General features: G+C 43.5%; 1 protein-coding gene across 3 annotated transcripts in view; it reads right to left on the reverse strand.

Moving 5' to 3' along the window:
* Nucleotides 1–1,903: 1,903 nt before the first annotated feature.
* Nucleotides 1,904–17,838, reverse strand: part of Tfap2b (transcription factor AP-2 beta) — a 29,178-nt gene continuing 13,243 nt past the window's right edge. For 2 of the 3 annotated variants that reach the window (XM_028868085.2, XM_037199646.1), the window contains 4 exons: nt 13,436–13,655; nt 11,339–11,457; nt 9,013–9,154; nt 1,904–6,278 (listed from right to left, as the gene is read on the reverse strand). In XM_028868085.2, coding sequence (XP_028723918.1) covers nt 5,981–6,278; nt 9,013–9,154; nt 11,339–11,457; nt 13,436–13,655 — 779 coding nt within the window. In that variant the 3' untranslated portion in view covers nt 1,904–5,980. The remainder of the gene's footprint in view (nt 6,279–9,012; nt 9,155–11,338; nt 11,458–13,435; nt 13,656–17,838) is intronic. The other variant, XR_005090083.1, reaches the window with a different exon arrangement.

Here is a 17,838-nt window from a genome sequence, read left to right on the forward strand (position 1 = left end):
AATAAAGAAAGGAAAAGCATCTCGATTTTCTAAACTTCTACCTTCAGCTTCTACCTTTATCAGGACCTTAACCCGGTGGTGGGTTTCCGGGTGGGGATGGAAGTTTTGTGGCTGCTCTGGTGAGCTCCAGGCAGAGGGGAGAGACAGTGACTCACTCCACCTCTGGTGCCACTTAAGATTCACTTGTAGTGTTGGTCAAAGTTGTAAAAGCTCTAGCTACAGCTCTTTTCCTTACTTCCTCTTTGGTCTTGGACCACAGTGATGGTTTCAGCTTCCAACCACCCATCCGCCCCTCTCCTTCCCTCCCTCCCTCTCTCTCTCCCTTCCTCCCTCCCTCCCTCCCTCCATGTCTTTCCCCACAGTTATGGCCTCTATAGATCTGGAGTTTTGCTTATAAAGGTCATTGACTTCTTACCAAAAAGTGATTGGAGAGTCATGATGGTCCAGAGTTTACCTGTGCGATAACAGATTAGTTGTCTGTTTTTCCAGGGCTGGTATTCACCTGCTGTAGGAAAACTTGTCATAAGGTATGAAAATTGCCCACAACTCTCTTTATATAAGCCCAGTGCTAGCCAAGCCCACCCTTTGTACAGCAAATGAAAAGGAAATCCAGTGTTAACACAACTGACCAGGAGAATAAGGCACAGTCACAAGGTTTTTTTTTTTTTTTTTTTTTTTCCAATCTTTATAGATCACACATACTCATAATGACACTTCCTGTAGCATTCCTGTTTTGTTTTGCTTTGTTCTCGTCCTTACTTCTTCCCTTCTCCTTTTATTTCTTTTTTAGTCCATTGTTTACAGTTGCAGCCATGAAAACCCTCCTCCCTTTAAATTAATAAATGCTACAAGAATTAGAAAGCCTCCCATAAAACAGATTGTACCATCTACTCTGTTTTTCTCTACAGGGAAATCCAAACGTACAAGACTGGTTCAGAAACTGGAAAACTTAACGAAAGGCATACTATTTATTATTCGAACACCAACTATCTGTTAAACACTTATGTAATCTGAGCTCAGGATGTACCATTTTTGGATGTATGCATTGGCTGCTGTTTCTGCTTTTATGGTTAAGTTAGACAATAACGGTGTAGGAAAGGACAGATAAAGCCTGCGATGTCAAAAGAGGCAGTGACTTGTGCAAACTGTAGAATATCTCGAATGACTTTGCTTTCCTGGCCTCCAGGAACGTACCCCCCACCTTGGGACAAAATAGAGATTGAGATGTTTAGTCGCTGAAGCTTATGGGGCTAAGCCAAAGTCCATTAACCCACGTGAGAAAAGCTGACTGCTTCCAGGCAGCCTCAGAACCCAAGATAAGAAACAGCCTCCTAAGCCATGTACAACTCAACGTCTTCGAAGCCAAGCGAGCTTTTTCATCATTTATTTGCAGAAGCCCTTATAGTGATAAAGTGAGGAAGGGCTTCCATGCTGAAATTGACCACTCAACCCCTTCAGAGCCCAGGTCTCCAAGTGCAGGAGCCAGCACCCAGTTTTACAGTGTGCATCAGCACCACCTGGGAATATCTAGCCCATTCAGCTTCCCACTGTAGTATCTTTGGCCTGGACTCACAATCTTTTAGAGATCCAGAGAGTAAATATAACACTCCTTTTTTAAGGGTAAAATAAACAATAAGATGTAGTTAACATGAACTTTTATTACAAATATGATTGGGACTAGTATCCATTTGGAAATTTAAAAGTAAAGCACCTCCTACTGGAAACAAAAGTGTTCATTTTTTTTTCTGATAAGCATAATTTATTGTATTTCTGTTGTAACAAAAACACTGTATGTACTTCAGTGGGGGGGGGGCAACAGGAAGAAAGCTTTTTGCTCTATCTCTTTTCTGTCTGTAGAATGAAACAATATCCATGTTTAAGAAACTGAAGATGAGAACACAACAAAAACACAACAATCTTTTTATTTATGTAAATCAGATTAACACTGGACAATAAACCAATTTCTACCCAATACCATAACAGCTTGTCTATAAAGAACAGAAAAATTCAGATAGGAGTCTATCTAGGGTCAAGCGGTTTTTCTTTTTAACCACCCATTCACAGAGGTATAGATTCACAGATAAATAATCCCAAACTACTTGTTCATCATATTTACACATTCCCATTAAATTAAGCATAAATAAATATATACAACTTAACACGGATACCCTCCAGAGTGCTCTCAAGAAGAGGCCGTTGGTATTTCTTGACTGGGTGGTAAAAATAATGTTAGTGAATTAGAGACCAACTCAAAAGGGGAATCAATTTGACATTTAAAGAAGAAATGGTGTTCACTCCGTTTTTTTCCTTAAAAAATGAATGAATTTCAATACTTCTCTTTTCTTTCACCAATAATTTAATATACTTCAGCAAAAGAGGGAAACGCCGTGGGAGCTCTTGAGGCAGTGTTGAATGGTTTAAGGTCATCATTTCCTTTCCACATAAAGTATTGCAAGGACAGGATATCAAATGACTCAACTCTAACTAGGGATGAGTCTTTTACCCAAGGAAGAAGTTATGTAGATAAGTTAGGGGCTTGGGGTTTTCCATTCGACCAAAGTTTTCATAGGATATGAAATAATTGCTTAAGAGAAAGTGGTTTCCTTGGCCAATGAAAACAAACATCTTTGAAAGCCTCTTGGGCTCTTTATATGAGGGTGGAGAAAGCTAAGGGTCAGGAGGTAGGGTAAATGGAAGAAAATGCAAGATACGTCGGGGTAAGAGAGAGAAGGAAATTATTTCCTAGTTGGGGTGGAAGTTAACGGTCCCTGGAGATGGAATCCTCACCTGGAAACAAACTCCATGAAACACAGAATGCAAGGAGGAGAAGGCAGGATTCGTTAAGCAGGGCCTGGAAGAATCTCCAGGGAACTCCTCTGCAGGCTTACTCTACAGTCTTTAGCTATTTTGGTTTGGAACCCCAGGACTTAGTAGGGCATAAAATTTACAGAGTGCAGGGCAGAGGAGGGGACTGCAAGTCACCTGTTTGGTTTGAAAACAAAACTCAAAGGGTCTGGTCTTAAACGTTTTCCTTGACTTAAAAGGCAAACTCTTGTGTTAATCCTACTGTTTATTGATTTATAAGCCCAAGGAAACCAAATCTTTTAATAACTCAATTATCAGATAAACGTAGCTGGCTTGGCTAAGGAAAGCAAGGGGTTGGAAGTCCGATGTGAAAAAAGGAAGAAAAAAAAAGCAGAAACTGAGGACTCACCCGGAGGCGAGCTGGGCTTAGTGGGGAGGGCCAGCCGAGTTTATCTAGCTGCACCTTCCCGTTCTGCTCACACGGAGAGCTGGGCACCTAAGATAGCCTACCTACCCAAGTATGACAATTCTTATTTCATGTCCACACTTCAAGAGAGTGAGGGTGGAGACAATTTCCTTCCTGGCAGAAAGAACACGTGGAAGTTTCAAATTCCGTGGACTTTTCCAGGCCACAATGTCTGTGACTGCTAGCGGCCAAAGGACTTTACAGAGCTCTGGGACCCCTCCCCCAAGCAGCCAGTGGGGCACCGCCCCTTTACCTACTCGGGAACTGGCCTTTCTCAGTGGCCTTAGCCCTTAGGGTGAGACCGAGAGCAGGAAGGGCCCGTGTGGCTCACGACCCCAGCAGCTGCTGATTCTATGTCCTCAACACCACTGGGCTTCAGTGGCCCCCATGTTCCCAGGACCTGCACAGTAAGAGCAAGGCGCATCCATCGCGTCTCTCGATGTCACACGCGTGGGGCGCGTTGCCCTGCAAGGAAAGGAGACGATGTTTTTCAGTGTGTTTTCTGCTGGCCTTGTGCAATCAGAATTCAACTAATGCAAGCGTCAGGCCCTCGGACAAAAGGGGAGGTTTCTAAACTGAGGAAAGATGCGAGTCTATAGTTCACACAACGTCTTTTTTCTGCCCTTTGTACTCCTTTCAGCTTGGCTAGGGCTGTGTCCTGAAAATCCACAGGCCTCAGAAGCAGCTAGAGCTAGGAGATGGGATGTTGCCTGACCTCAGTTGTTGCTTTACAACCTCCATTGGCCTAAAACTCACAGTGAGATTTTCCTTTCCCTCGAATAAAACCCTCAAAGCAAAGCCCTCAGAGGGTCCCTAAAGCTTTAACACCCTTCCCTTGCTTTAAGGTGGACTGGAGAAAGATGGGGAAACTGAGGGTCCAGATCATTTAGGGTGGGGAGAGCTATCTGTAAATCACAGAAAACATCTGAATTTTTATCCCAATGGATTTTGCAAAGATTCCACCTGGGTTGTTGAAAAGAAACAAGTGTAGCCACACTAAATGAGTCTACTTATCTCATCAGCCAAATACTTAGAGGATTTCACAGTTCTTGCTAAAGGAGCAGGGCTCTTAATTCATGGTAATGCTAAGATAGAGTATGAGCAAAAAGTTGAGGTAAGAGAAGTGAGATACCTCATCCACTGGGAATATTCCCAATATATCCAGACAGGAATTTAAAACTGAAATACAAGCCCTTTCACTTTGCTTGGTGGTGGTGGTGGTGGTGGTGGTGGTGGTGGTGGTGGTGGTGGTGGGTGGGTGGGTGGGTGGGTGGGTGGTTGTTAACCATTTTGTGCCAAAATAAGTCTATGTTTGAGAGGGGAAACTGCTTCATTCATAAAGCTGTCTTCCCCAATTACATCGGCAAGGCTGCTTCTTTCTCCATTAGAACAACGATCCCCAAAGAGCCCAAGAAAATGCAATTCATTTTTCAGTGAAGACAACACTATTAGAATATAGGTTCCTAAGAAGCCTTACTCCCTTAAAAGGCATTTTTCAGTGCCCCACCCCTGAGGAAATCCCTGTGTTGAGGTGCTTAAGCAAGAAGATTCAAAGCTGCCCCCCCCCACCCGCATACTGGTCACTTCCTAAATGATTCCCTTTGAGCTTCTTTAAAGAAGTGAACCTGCTGAATTCTGACACACAGGCTTTGACTTTAAAGGAATCGTATTTTTTTTCTCAGTACCTTATAGATTGTGTAGGAAGCCCAAGTCTTCTTTGAAGAAGCTCATAAACCATGCGGGTAAAGCTTTGGGAAACAGAAGAAAATGAAATGGTACATACCCCTCCGAAGGAATTACATACTAATCAAAGTATTCGTGTTTTGTTTTCTTTCTTTCTTTCTTTTTTAACTATACTTCTAGTTGACACAAGTATAACGAATATTATATTCTCTGTGAACAGGTGCTGGCAAGTCTGGGAACTAGTAACATTTTCTGAAAGGAACCATGATGAATCAACTTATCGGCCTGGGTTTCCTCTGCCGCGGGAACCTCGGCTCTCAAGACCAGATCAAACGCTAGAGCCTCTCCCCACCCCCTTCCCCTCCACGCCTCCCTAATTAAACACACCGGGGGGAGTTGGGCACCGGGGAGTTGGGAACAAGGCGAGGTCTGGATACCAAAGGGACAAACGCAACGCCAATGAACTAATCACACTGGGGATCACCCGGCAGATTCCCGGAACCGTGTGAGGAGGGGAGAAAGGGAAGCAGCGGAGAGAAGGGTGAGGAGAAATGGAGCGCGCGGACTGCGAGAGTTTCCTTTAAAAAAAAATTAAATTTAAAAGTTCGTGCGTCTCAGTCAACCAGCTCTCAAAGCATTGACACCAACGTTTCTCCAATTTTCTTCCAATAAGTTAGCGTGTTCTCATGTTTCGTCTCATGTTTATTTTCCAAAAGGGGGTTTCATAGTTTTCTTTTATTATCTGTATTACTAAGCTCGAAAGAACCGAAGTGGAAAATCCGGACGGTTGTCTCCATGTGTATCTTGAAATAGACACCGAGAGCCGGTTTGCTGCTCCGCTGTATGCCTCAGTTTATTTTTTTAAAAGTTATTTAGCTTTCTTTTTTTTAAATTTTGATTGTATGTGTATTCTACCTAATATAATTCTTCCAAAGCCAATCCAATATGTTAAAGCTAAAATTATTTTTTTTCTGTTTTCCTTTTGTATTTAAAACATTTTCCTTCTCTTTTAATTTTTTTTTTTTTTCATTTCCTGTGTTTCTCCTCCTTGTCGCCAGTTTTACTACCTGGGCCTTCCCCAGACGTGTGCCTGTTAGTGGTGTTGTTCAAGAACATCTTGTCCATGCCTTTGAGCGCCTCGGTGAGATAGTTCTGCAGGGCCGTGAGCGCAGCGCAAATGGCCGGGGCGCCGAAGCCGTGCGTGATGAGACTGAAATGCGTGAGGCAGCTTTGGATGCCGGGCTCCAGGATGGGGCTGGGCCGGCTGTTGCCGATCGGGGTCCGGTCCTGCGCCAGCAGATCCGTAAATTCTTTACAAAGTTGCCTGTGGGTGGTGAGGGAGGAAGAGAAAAGCGCCCTCAGAGTCCTGGTCGCTCGCCTTGGAACCCAGACGTACTCACACAAGCCCAGAGGCGTTGGGTATCTGGACAGCGAGGCTAACTTGGGCGATTCTGCTGTGTCTTTCCCCTAGAGCGCTCCCTCACCCAGCAGCTGGGTCTGGAAGGGACCTAGCGAGAGGAATGCACCACCTCCACCCTCACGCCTTTCACTTTCCCTCTTCCTTCCCTGACCACCTGTATTATGCTTTAGGACATTCACTAGGCATTTTGGCTTTTGATTTTGAATAGCCAATAATTTTTAGCTGTTACCTGGCACACATTTTTCTTTAATTATTTCCCCTTCTCGCCTTTCCAACCTCTAGATCTCTCCCCAGCACACACACACACACACACACACACACACACACACACACACACACACCCTGAAAGATTTAAACCCTGTCCCTGGCACAGAAGCAGATTGCTAGAGCCTTGCATGGCCCAGGGCAAAAACCTGTTTATTCTAGGAGAGAATGCTGATTCCATTCAAAGCAAAACCCATTTACCTGCAGCATTTTGGAAGAGAAATATCTCTTCCTTTCTTTAAAAAAAAATGCCCCCCTTTTGCAAATGTGAACTACTAAAAATCTTTGTATAACAGGATTGTTGTCGATATAAAAAGATTTCTGCATAGTTTAAATAAAACTTAAAGGTAGATGGTTAAAACACTGGGGAGGACAGATTTTATTTGCTGAAGGTTTTATTTCCTCGAGGCACCTACAATTTAGAGAAATCTCCTAGCCTTAGGAATCCTGTGTGGCTAACTATGGATTGAGCTTATTTGAGAAATTTTTAATATAGGAAATTAAGGAGAGGGCTTTAGCCCTGAAGGTCAAATGGCTTGGCTCTGCTGGCAAGCTGAGGCATGGCATCCCAGAGGCCACAGCCTTTCTCAGATTGGCACACTTCTCCTGACCACCTGCCTTCACCCACCCTGTGGTTCTGTGGGATGTCAAGAGAAGCATACTGGACTAAGATGGGTGAGAAATGGCTGAAAGGAGAGATAGCAACTAACACCTGGCCTAACTCTCAGGTAAACAGGGCAGATTTCTGGGTTTGAGAGACCCTTAGGGCACCCCTCCCCTGGGTGCTGCTGCGTTGCCCAGGGCTAGTAATAACCCTACTAGGGAATCTCTTTTCCACCCACTGACAGCAACTGAAAGATTGGCATTCCCAAGGCCGGTGGATGCAGAGCACTGGGGGAGAGACTCTGCCTCCTGTCTCTGGTCTCCATTCATAATCCATCCATACATCCCCACAGTAAGTGACGACGCTCACCCAATGGCCTCAGGGAGGTTCACATGCCTACCCCAGGCTCTGACTCACCTCCAGTTCCATCTGGTGCAGACACAAATACAGTGGAAAAGCTCCCAAGGTGATTCTGATACCCTAGGCTAAAAAGCAGTGGCCTTAAAAGTCCTAAGGCTTCCTTGGGGCCGGTGGTGTCAAATCACCCTCTTAGGAAACAAGGGGGTTTTGTGGATTTTTTTTTTTTCCTGCTTTAGGCAAGTTAGATTTTGTTTTGTTTTGTTTTCCCTGAAGCTCCCTGTTTCATTTAGAAAATACAACTGGTCCTTACTTTCAGATCCCAGAGCAAGAGGGTAAGAGTGTATAAGTCACCAACAAAAATCTATCATATTGCTAAAAAGAGGGTGGATGCCAGGTTTTGATCGTTGGGAAAGATGATTAAAGTCTTTCCTTAAGTTTGTACTCATTTCCAAAGTGCCAAAAAAGGAAATTTTGTAGTGCAGAGAACAAATGTTTTTAAGAGTCAAGCATTTAAAATCTACACAGCCCAAACCAGGCTCTGTAAGCAATTAAACTTCTGGGACATTAATATTTTTTGACCCTGCGGAAAGGGGCAATCAAATTCCAATCACGTCTCAAAAACATCTGGACAAATTTGAGCAAATGATTTTTCAGCCTTCCATATATTTCTTTAAATTATGCTGTCAGCGGAGCAAACCGCGTCCTGGAACGCTAAATAAATGAGCGAGGCTGTTTAGGCCGCGCCTGCGAGAGAGAAACGTGCTGATGCACGCAGCGCCGCCCACTGCAGGCCTGAGCTGGTCATAAAACACCAACAATATGACCCTGAAGCCAAAGACAGGAGTAAATCAAATAAATAGAAAACCCACTGTAAATGTTCAAATGAGCTCTAGACCTAAATTTAGCGGGAGATTTACTGTTTTCCCCTCTGGAGTTGTAGTAAATTTTACAAGTCCGTGGAAGATGACAAACAGCAACGTTGGAAATGGAGTAATTAGAGCTGTGGGTAGAGATGGGCACACGTGGGTGACATATCGACACCCTGAGCGAACACACATGGCTGTCCTCCTGATGGCAAGGGAGACCACTGCAAAGCCCAGACAGAAATAGTCACCTGGGGGGCTGGGGAGGGATGTGGGGGAAAAAAATCTACCTGACACCTCAGAACTGTAGAGAAAAACTGTTAAAAAGCCTGCGTTCTCTCTGTAAACCGAGAAGGGGACTGGGACAGCAGCCCTCAAGTCTACGTCATCACCACACTCACAGCCTTGAGAAGCCAGCTAGCTTCATGGCTTGCTCTGCTGTTGCATTTGACAAGGGACTGGGACCAGAGAAGCGACACAGTTTGCTAAGTGGAGTTGGTTCAGGGTGGAAGTCCCCGATCAGGGCCCAGGGTCTTTGGGAACTCACTTGGTGGCCAGCAGCATATTCTTTCTGGAATGCAGGTCACTGGGGTCCGTGTGCTGTCTGTTCAAATACTCGGACACAGCTTTAGCAGGAAACTCTGTTTCGCAAATATACCCAAAATCCCGAGCTAAGTGAACAGCTTCCCCTGTAAGCAGAGCAACAGAGAATCAACACCCAGGTAAGGGACACCTGAGGCCAGATAAGGATCAGACTCAAACCTGAGACAGATACCCAAAGAAAAGATGAACTTTATAATTAAAGAGAACAGGACAAGCCTTTCTCAACCAGCATCTACCCTAAGCCAGGTTCTAGACAGACAAGGGACACAGACACCTTCCAAGGGATGCAGGGTGTCCTGTAAAACACTCACTTTGGCTTAAGGAGAAAGTGGCGATAGATTCAAGAGCCACCTTCTAAGTGAATCTAGACATTTGGTGGGATATGCTAGCCAGACTCCTCTCTTCTATTTAAAGTACCAGTTATACCTGCTTGAAATAAAATTTAAAAGTGACACCATCTTCCTATAATTCTACTAGGCAAACAGTCTCATATTTATAACTAATATGCATAAACAAATCCACGTGTGTAGATGTTGTTGAATATTGATAACTACATGTAACATGAGTATGAAAAGAGCATTTCTATTCGGCAGCGAAATAATTGTTCCTGCTTTCAGGTTTTTCTCTTTCAGAGCTTTCTGTCATCATCCTACTTAAAGATGTTCTGCTGCACAAATCTGTAACTTGCAGACACCAGGACACACTAGGCATTCCTGAGCTTAGGAGGAAGATCCTTCTGAATAAAGCATTATTACCTTTTAAAGCACAGCCTTGGGGGGCTGAGGAAAGATCACAAATGGGGGGGAGGGGAAGGATGTTGAATTATCTCACAGATACATTATTTCGACTTGGGAATGTGACTTGCTTTTAATGATATCATAATATCATTAAAACTTAAAGCATAGTGCTTACAAGGATTCATAATGCCAAAAAAACTGCCCACCAAATATTGCCATTTTGGTGTGATTTCCAGTTTCTTCCCTTCTCTACTAGAATCTCTGTCTCATGCTAAGATTCCCTTGACTGTTTTGAAAATGAGGATTGTGATATTAATGATTCCCTAAAAGCAGAACGGAATGTCCACAGGCAAAGAGGAGTCAACCACTAACAAGTGGGATTTGGAAATGTGGTGATTTAAGGCCTCAGGTGGGTGAGTTTGAGCCAAAAAAAACTTTGCCTTAAAGATGATAAAATGCAGGACCAGCAACTCTTTGATATCTTTATGGCCATCATTTAGATAACATGAGATGTTGTCTTTCAAGAACCAATTCCCTACAAGAGTCATACTATCACATCTACTAAAATATGGAAGAGAAGCAAACAAAAACAGGACACAGGAAGATTCCAGAGAAAATTCTCCACCATCTTCCAGGTGCACCACCTGGCTGTGTTTCCTCTTGACCCCTTCCTACACATTCAACTGCAGACACTCTTCTTCTAGACCACATAGATAAACTTAATTAGTACAGGCCATAGATTTCAACTGAAAACCCAAACTGACAAGCAAAATTAGAAGTTTCTTAGTAAAATTATGGCCATTTAATTCACCACCAATGAATTTGCCTTGAAGATTCAACTTGCCTCTCCATACTTTTTCGTAACCCCCTACCCTCCACAGTTTTCTCTTAAGCATCGCCAGACTTTTTACTAAGGTATCAATAATTCATTAAGTCCTACGAGGTAGGAGTCAGAACTCTGGGACAGTCATGAGTTTCAAAAATAACCGTTAAGACTCATGAACACTAGATGTTTTCTTACGTCTTTTGAATTTTATTACATTTATTGGGGGGATACGTGTGTAGAGATGGGAAGAAAACCAGGACAGACCTCTCCTACCATCCTGTGGGACCTGGGGGTGGATGTCAGGTGGTCAGCCTTGGGAGCAAGTGCTTTTACCTCACCAGCCCCACATGCTTTTCCCTAGCAACCCTTGGGCAGCTTGCACAGAAGATATGGCCGGAGGTCAAGAGAGGATGCTCCAGCCACTGTGGCCAGGGAAGCGGCCCCCTCCTCTGACTTGAGAGATTGGGCCTGACTCCTGTTTGGAGCCTAGAAACATTTAGATACCTTGTTTTGGCTCCCCTGCAACTGCGAGCTCCCTCTAAGTAAAAAAGACCTCCGATCTTCTCTTCTGCAGTCCCTTGACATGCAACTCATGAGGGTACAACCACCACAATGATTTCCAGTTAATCATGAAGCATGTAAAATGTCAGCCTCCAGCCGACAGTTAAGCTCAGCTACTTCGGGAAATGGCCACAAGTCTTGCTTACCTTCCACCAGGGAGGTGAGTAACGTGACATTTGCTGCTTTGCGCCTGCCCGCGGGTAAATTCAAACCGATTTTTTCTAGCCTTTCTCTCAAGGATCTCCCCCCATTTTTCGATTTGGCTCTGCAATTGCAAGAATTAACATTCTGATTAACCTCAGAGTGTTGCTGAAACAAAGTTTAGATTTAGCAATCGAGAGCCCAGCGGAGCTTGAAGAGGTTTTAACTTGAGGTTAGCACTCCAGCACCCCTTCCTTTCAGTTATTTGCTGAGAGTTTGCTGAGGTTTGCTTAATTTCTGCAATACAGAGCATAAAAAGTGAGTCTTATTTTTAAAATCGTGTGTGTGTGTGTGTGTGTGTGTGTGTGTGTGTGTGTGTGTGCGGGGTGTGTGTGGGTGTGTGTGTGTGGGGGTGTTTGGGCGTGGGGTGGGGGAGAACAATACCAGATGGGAATAATTAGAATGTAGGGTAGCGGGTGCAGAAAAAGTAATAATGCTCATGTACATGCACAGGTTCACTCCTTGCCAGGGAGCCAGTGAGGAGAGAGAGCAGAATCCAGGCAAGCTTAACAAAAATAAATAAATAAATAAAAATAAAAAATAAAAAAAGAAGAGAAAAAGAAAAGGGCTAGTTTCCAGAAACAGTAGGTTTCTAAAGGAGAAACCAAAAAATAACTACATAATGGAGAAGTTTTAGAAGGGGAGAGAAGACCTGACATTTGTAGTCAATGATGTTCGTCATGATAACAGGTACTACTGCTTTTGTATTACCATTTGCTGTGTTTAATATGATAAACACTTTGTATTCACTATCTCAGTCCATGAATTTTACACACTCATGTTCAGGAATTGAATTAAAACACCCCTGCTCTGGAAGCTGGAGTGAGCTGGTGCACACATTTAATCCCAGCACTTGGGAGGCAGAGACAGGCAGATCTCTGAGCTCCAGGCCAACCTGGTCTACAAAGTGATTTCCAGGACTGCCACGGCTACACAGAGAAACCTTGTTTCAAAAATCAATACTAATAATAATAGTTGTAGTAATAGTAATAATAGTAACAATATCAACATCCTGACTCTGAAGCTCAAAAGACTCACTTGAAAACTAAACAAGAACAGTGAAAGAGGATTCACACTAAGAACATCTGTGGGTCGCACCAATACCCTTCATTTCCCTCTAGGCTCCCCAGATCCTCTAAGGACTGGGTAAAACAAAAAGAAAGCGCTTATCACGCATGGACCCTCTTACTGTACTTTTGGGAAAGAAAGGGATAGTGAACATCTAAAATGGGTTAACTCCAGAAAGTTTTGTCTCATACAAAGTCACTTAGCAAGGACAGTGCCAAGGGTCCAGATGTCCGCAAGAACCGTTGCAGAGAAAATACAATAGCCATTTTTCTCCACTTTTACCAGGAGACTGTCCGTGGGTTGCAATGTTGGAGATCAACTACATAGCCCCAGAAAATGACTACTAATAGTTACAAAGTATTATTGATGTTGTGAGATGTGATACTATTGAAGGAAGGTTACTGAGGTAGAAAAGAGTTTTTTCAAAATGGGAAGCACAGCATACTCGTGCATTGATCATGAGACCAACTTAGCTACTCTCCATCTGTGTTTTTAAACTAGTAAAATGGAGAGTAGAAAGAAGGCATGACAGAAACTGCCTTTTCGGTTTCAAATGAGCATGTGTGGTGGGGAGGAGAGGTTCGGAGTTGAACTGAGGCTAATGCCCCAGATATGAGTTCATGTAGCTGGGATCCTTGCGCAGGCAAGAAAGTGAAAGGTTTCAAACGCTGAAGTAACTACGAGGGCTGCGCATGCGCAGCGAAGTCTGGGATGGGTGGGGCTTGGGTTCGAGATCTTAGCTCTTGAGTGCTATATACCCGGCTAGACAGCCTTCCTGAGGCATCACATAGAACTACGCTTAGTTAGACTCCAGGTTGCTAGGCAACTGCGTCCAGACTTTCTGCCTAGTCTCCGCAGGACCCTCCTCCACTAATAGAATCGTGTGTGTGTGTGTGTGTGTGTGTGTGTGTGTGTGTGTGTGTGTGTGTGTGTGTAGTTTTTATTGTTGTTTGTTTTATTTTATTTTATTTTACCTTCTGAGGACGCCGCCAAGGAGAGACGCATTGAGGCATTCAGGGGGCGAGAGCCGTCTCTGAACTTCTCCCACAGTCACTTTGTATTTTGAAGTTGAACTGAGTAGAGATAAACGGCCTGGGACTGAGCAAAATACCTCGCCGGTGTTGACTGACATTCCTCCCAAGAAGCCATCTTTATTCATCATTAGAGAAGTCACAGATTTGGGAGGGACAGGAACTAGGGAGAGAGGGAGAGAGGGGGAAAATGTTGCCATAAAGGTGACCGAGCTTCAACCCTACTGACGGTTGATCGGACCTGGCATCTGGGAAAGCCACGGCGAAGCCACCAAGTGGAAATTGTAGGGGGAGGCAGCTACTCCAGTGGCTCTCAGCTGCATTGCCTTCCCAGCGCTGTGAACCGACCCAAACGTCACCATTCCTCCGGAAACTTACCCCAAGTGAGAGGACATATGAGTGTTGCTTGCCATAGCCCTGCTCACCACACACATCAGGGAAACACTCAACCTAGACCCTGGATCATGGATCACGCTGTGAATCTAGGCAAGCCCTATTTGGTCCCCTGATTCTAGTGTGACCTCCGACCTCTTGTAGACTCCTAATCTGTTTCCTCCTCCACCCTCCCCAGAATAACACTGTCTTATTAGGTACTTGAGAGTGAAGATTAATATCACCGTTCTCTGAGATAAAATGTTGATGCCAATCATCTTCATAGAAATTCCTCCCCTCTGACTGGACCCAAAGCTGTGGCCATCACTAAAGGTGAGGAGTCCAGGGAAAAGTACTACTTTTTGCTTATGATGAAACCTATCCCCACCCCCAACATAAAAACAGCAGTGAGATTCATTTAGAAATGTACCCAAATGCTCCATCTCCAGTGAGAGCAATTCAGCAGTGACAAGAATTTTGTTTACAAATTAAAGCACCGGCTCGTGATTGTCTGAACAGTTATGATTTACAACAGGTGCCCTGATCAATCAACCAATCACTGTAATTCATATGAGCGGTGGCGGTCTTGCCTTGCCCCAGTTGTTCCATTTCAGCAAGTAATTGATAACAAACCACACTCAAGGTATGTTTTATGCAGAAGCTAATAAGAGCTGACAGCTGGCTGCCACTGCTACCCTGGTGCATTCAGCCTCTCCAGCCTGTATTTCTGTTTAATTGTGTTGCAGTGTCATCTGCATGTCAGGAAGGGGCTGAGGTAGGTGGAAGGCTGGGGATTAAGAAATAGTGAACACTGTTCTGGAAGTCGTGCCCTTTGGACTTCCTATTTCTTTCACGTTAATTTCTTCCATGGAAAATTCACTGAAATATATATCTAGTGTAGGAAGAAAAAAAAAAGAAAAAGAAACCTGCTCCACCTTTCTAATAACGTCCATGTGTCACCCTATGGATCTGGCAGGGAAAGAAACATTCATTCTACCACATGAGGTCCAGAATTTTGGGAGAAGAGATGTCTAACTTCTCTTCTACAGGACAGATGAACAGAATGCAGTGCTTCTCTTTCAGTTTACTCTTTACACCACAGATTTCAGCATTCAGACTCCATGGTCGTTCAGAGAGTTCCCAAAATTAGGTGTTTATTAATTTAATGTGATGTTTCCCAAAACCTTGTGAAAGGAGCTTCCTTAAGGGGATAGGTTTAGACATTAAAGCATTCCCTTTGACCACTTCTTGATAAACATATTGGAATTTCAAGACCTATTATTGATGCCCAAGACCTGGTCTAGTTGGAGAAATTGTGTTAGGGAATAGAGATGCACTTCTGCATCGTCATAGGGTAGGGACAAGGGACAAGGGACAAGGGGGATTTTGATTTTCTGAACAACCCCCCATATTTTCTCTAGGGACTGCTTCCCATTTGAGAGTAAATTAGCAAAATTTCAAAGGTTTTCATCAGACATGAGTAGCCCTTTGAGTTCATAAGTCTCTTTGTAAGTGAATGATTGGGATGGAGTCATCCTGCCACTTGATTTTTGTGCACAGTATCCACATATTCTTTAATCTCCTATTTTCATAACATTTCTGATACCTATATTTCAGATTCATATTCAAGTCATTATATACAGTGTATACTGATGGGGGTGGTATGATATCAGTTTGGGAGAGAAGTACCCTAAAAGTAGATAGCCCTTTGCAATTTTAACAAGAAGACTGTAGCAATAAATTATGTTAAAGGTCTCACCTTTGATACTTGGCAGCATTCTTATCTTTAACATTGAACAGCAAAACAAGCCCAGTAAACGGACAGTTACTGTTATGCCTAATAACCAGTATCTCTTACACAGTAGTTGTCCTGGTTTTCTGTTTCCCAGATGCCAAGTTTTTTGAAAACCCATGCCTTCAGAAAGGCATTACACCCTGTTCTTTCACTGTCCTATTGTTGATTGTCTGATTCAGCTGGTAGGAGCTGTTTCCTTTAAAGAAAATGATGCCTTCCCATGGACTGTACCTCTCTGCACATACATATACAAATTCATGCATCTGCTCACATGCCACACTCCCATCTTAGGAAGGTCGCCTCCTCCCCCCTAAAAAAAAAAGAACTCATAAGGTGAACAGAAGTGTTGTCAATTATATTTCCATTTATATCAAAATCATGCTTTTACATTCTATCCTCAGGTTCTCAGCATGGACTTCCCTAGACCAGACATTACATATTTCTCTCCCTGGCTTTCCTTCCTGATAGCTTCTTGATCATCTCACCTTCCCCTTACCCTTCACACCTGCTTAGCTCAGCTGATTAACCCTGTATTTTATTCCCTTCATCCTTCCCCTTCTGCTTTCCTCTAGCTTATCAATAAACCCAGAAAGCAACAGGGCCCAGTTGATTTGTTAGTAATTATGAGCACACTGTTCCTGCTCACGAAACCCAGAGATGTCTGAGATAGGTTTAAAGCGACAGGCGGAAATGCTAAGGAAATGGAGCATAGCAAGACTCAGCGTGAAGCTTTAGGTTCTTTACATGTTTACAATTTTCCATGCATATATTAAAAAGTGGGTTTCCCCACTCTTCGGTTCTTAGTTGGATGGTAAAACCAACTTCTAGATGTAACACACACACACACACACACACACACACACACACACACAAATCACCACTCACTTCCTTCCTTTTCCCATGAATTAGTCCAGAAAAGAAGAAAAATCATAAATAGATTAGTATTTCCTTGCAGTGAGTGAAGTTTTAAGAAAAAGGAAGGAAAATTAGAGAAAATGTTGTTCAATGGTAGACTACATAGAGATTAATGGGCTAGCACTTTATTCCTCTTTTAAAAACAACCTCAGGGTGAAATTACAAATTGGAGAAACTGTATTTGAGAAGATGTATATTAGAAAGAGGGGAAGAAATGAAGTTGCCTCACACATTAAAGGGATGAGTCCCCCTGGAAAAAACCAACAACTATGAGCTTTACATTGGGAAGTGACTAAGAAATTTACCATCCTAAAAGTAAAATCACTTCTTATCATTAGGGAAGCTGTCCCTCAAATTTGCATTCTTTTAGGTCTACTTCTTGTCTAAATTTTATTCCACATGTTCAGCATGTACACACATGTGTACACTGAATTGTGATAAGAAACACACGCACAGTACACACATACACACACACACAAATATATACATATATCTCCCAATATCCAATGTTGGCATTCTTTAATGACAGAATCTGAGAACCTGAAGCTTGAATGGGGTGTCATCATGTTTTTAGTGTGTCATCTGACCTTGAGAAAGTCATTCATCTTCTCCAGACTCTGCTCTTGCAGAATCCCACACTTGGGGCAATGGAAAGGATTATCTGACCTTTCCAGTTTTGAAATTCTATAGCTTCTGACCATCCCTGCTCTCTCTCTCTCTCTCTCTCTCTCTCTCTCTCTCTCTCTCTCTCTCTCTCTCTCTCTCACCTCTTTTTCTCTCTCTTTTTCTTTTTCTTTTTCCCCCAAGTGTGTCTCTGTCTCCCTCTCCCTCATTCCTTCCCTCCCCCTCTCCCTCGCCTCCCTTTTCCTCGCTCCCTCCTCCTTTCTCTCTCTCTCTCTCTCTCTCTCTCTCTCTCTCTCTCTCTCTCTCTCTCTCTCTCACCCTGTCTCTCACTCTCTCACTCTGTCTGTCTGTCTGTCTGTCTCTGTCTCTGTCTCTGTCTCTCCTTCTCTCTCTCTCTCTCTCTCTGGAAAGGCAAAGTTCTTGAGAGGAAACACACAACTTTACGGGACTCTGACATGCTCAGATTCTTGGTGCGATATTCCCTCTAGGCAATAAAAAAGACTCTCAAAGAGACCTGCTAGAATTGAGATTTGGCAATTTCATATTCCTCCTCTCCAAGAAAACCCACACCAAAGTGTTTGTGTGGGGAAGGGGCCAGAACTAACGGAGAAAACATGGGAGAGAATGGAGGTTGAACTGA

This window comes from Peromyscus leucopus, chromosome 16_21 (assembly GCF_004664715.2).
Source record: "Peromyscus leucopus breed LL Stock chromosome 16_21, UCI_PerLeu_2.1, whole genome shotgun sequence".
Taxonomy (NCBI): domain Eukaryota; kingdom Metazoa; phylum Chordata; class Mammalia; order Rodentia; family Cricetidae; genus Peromyscus; species Peromyscus leucopus.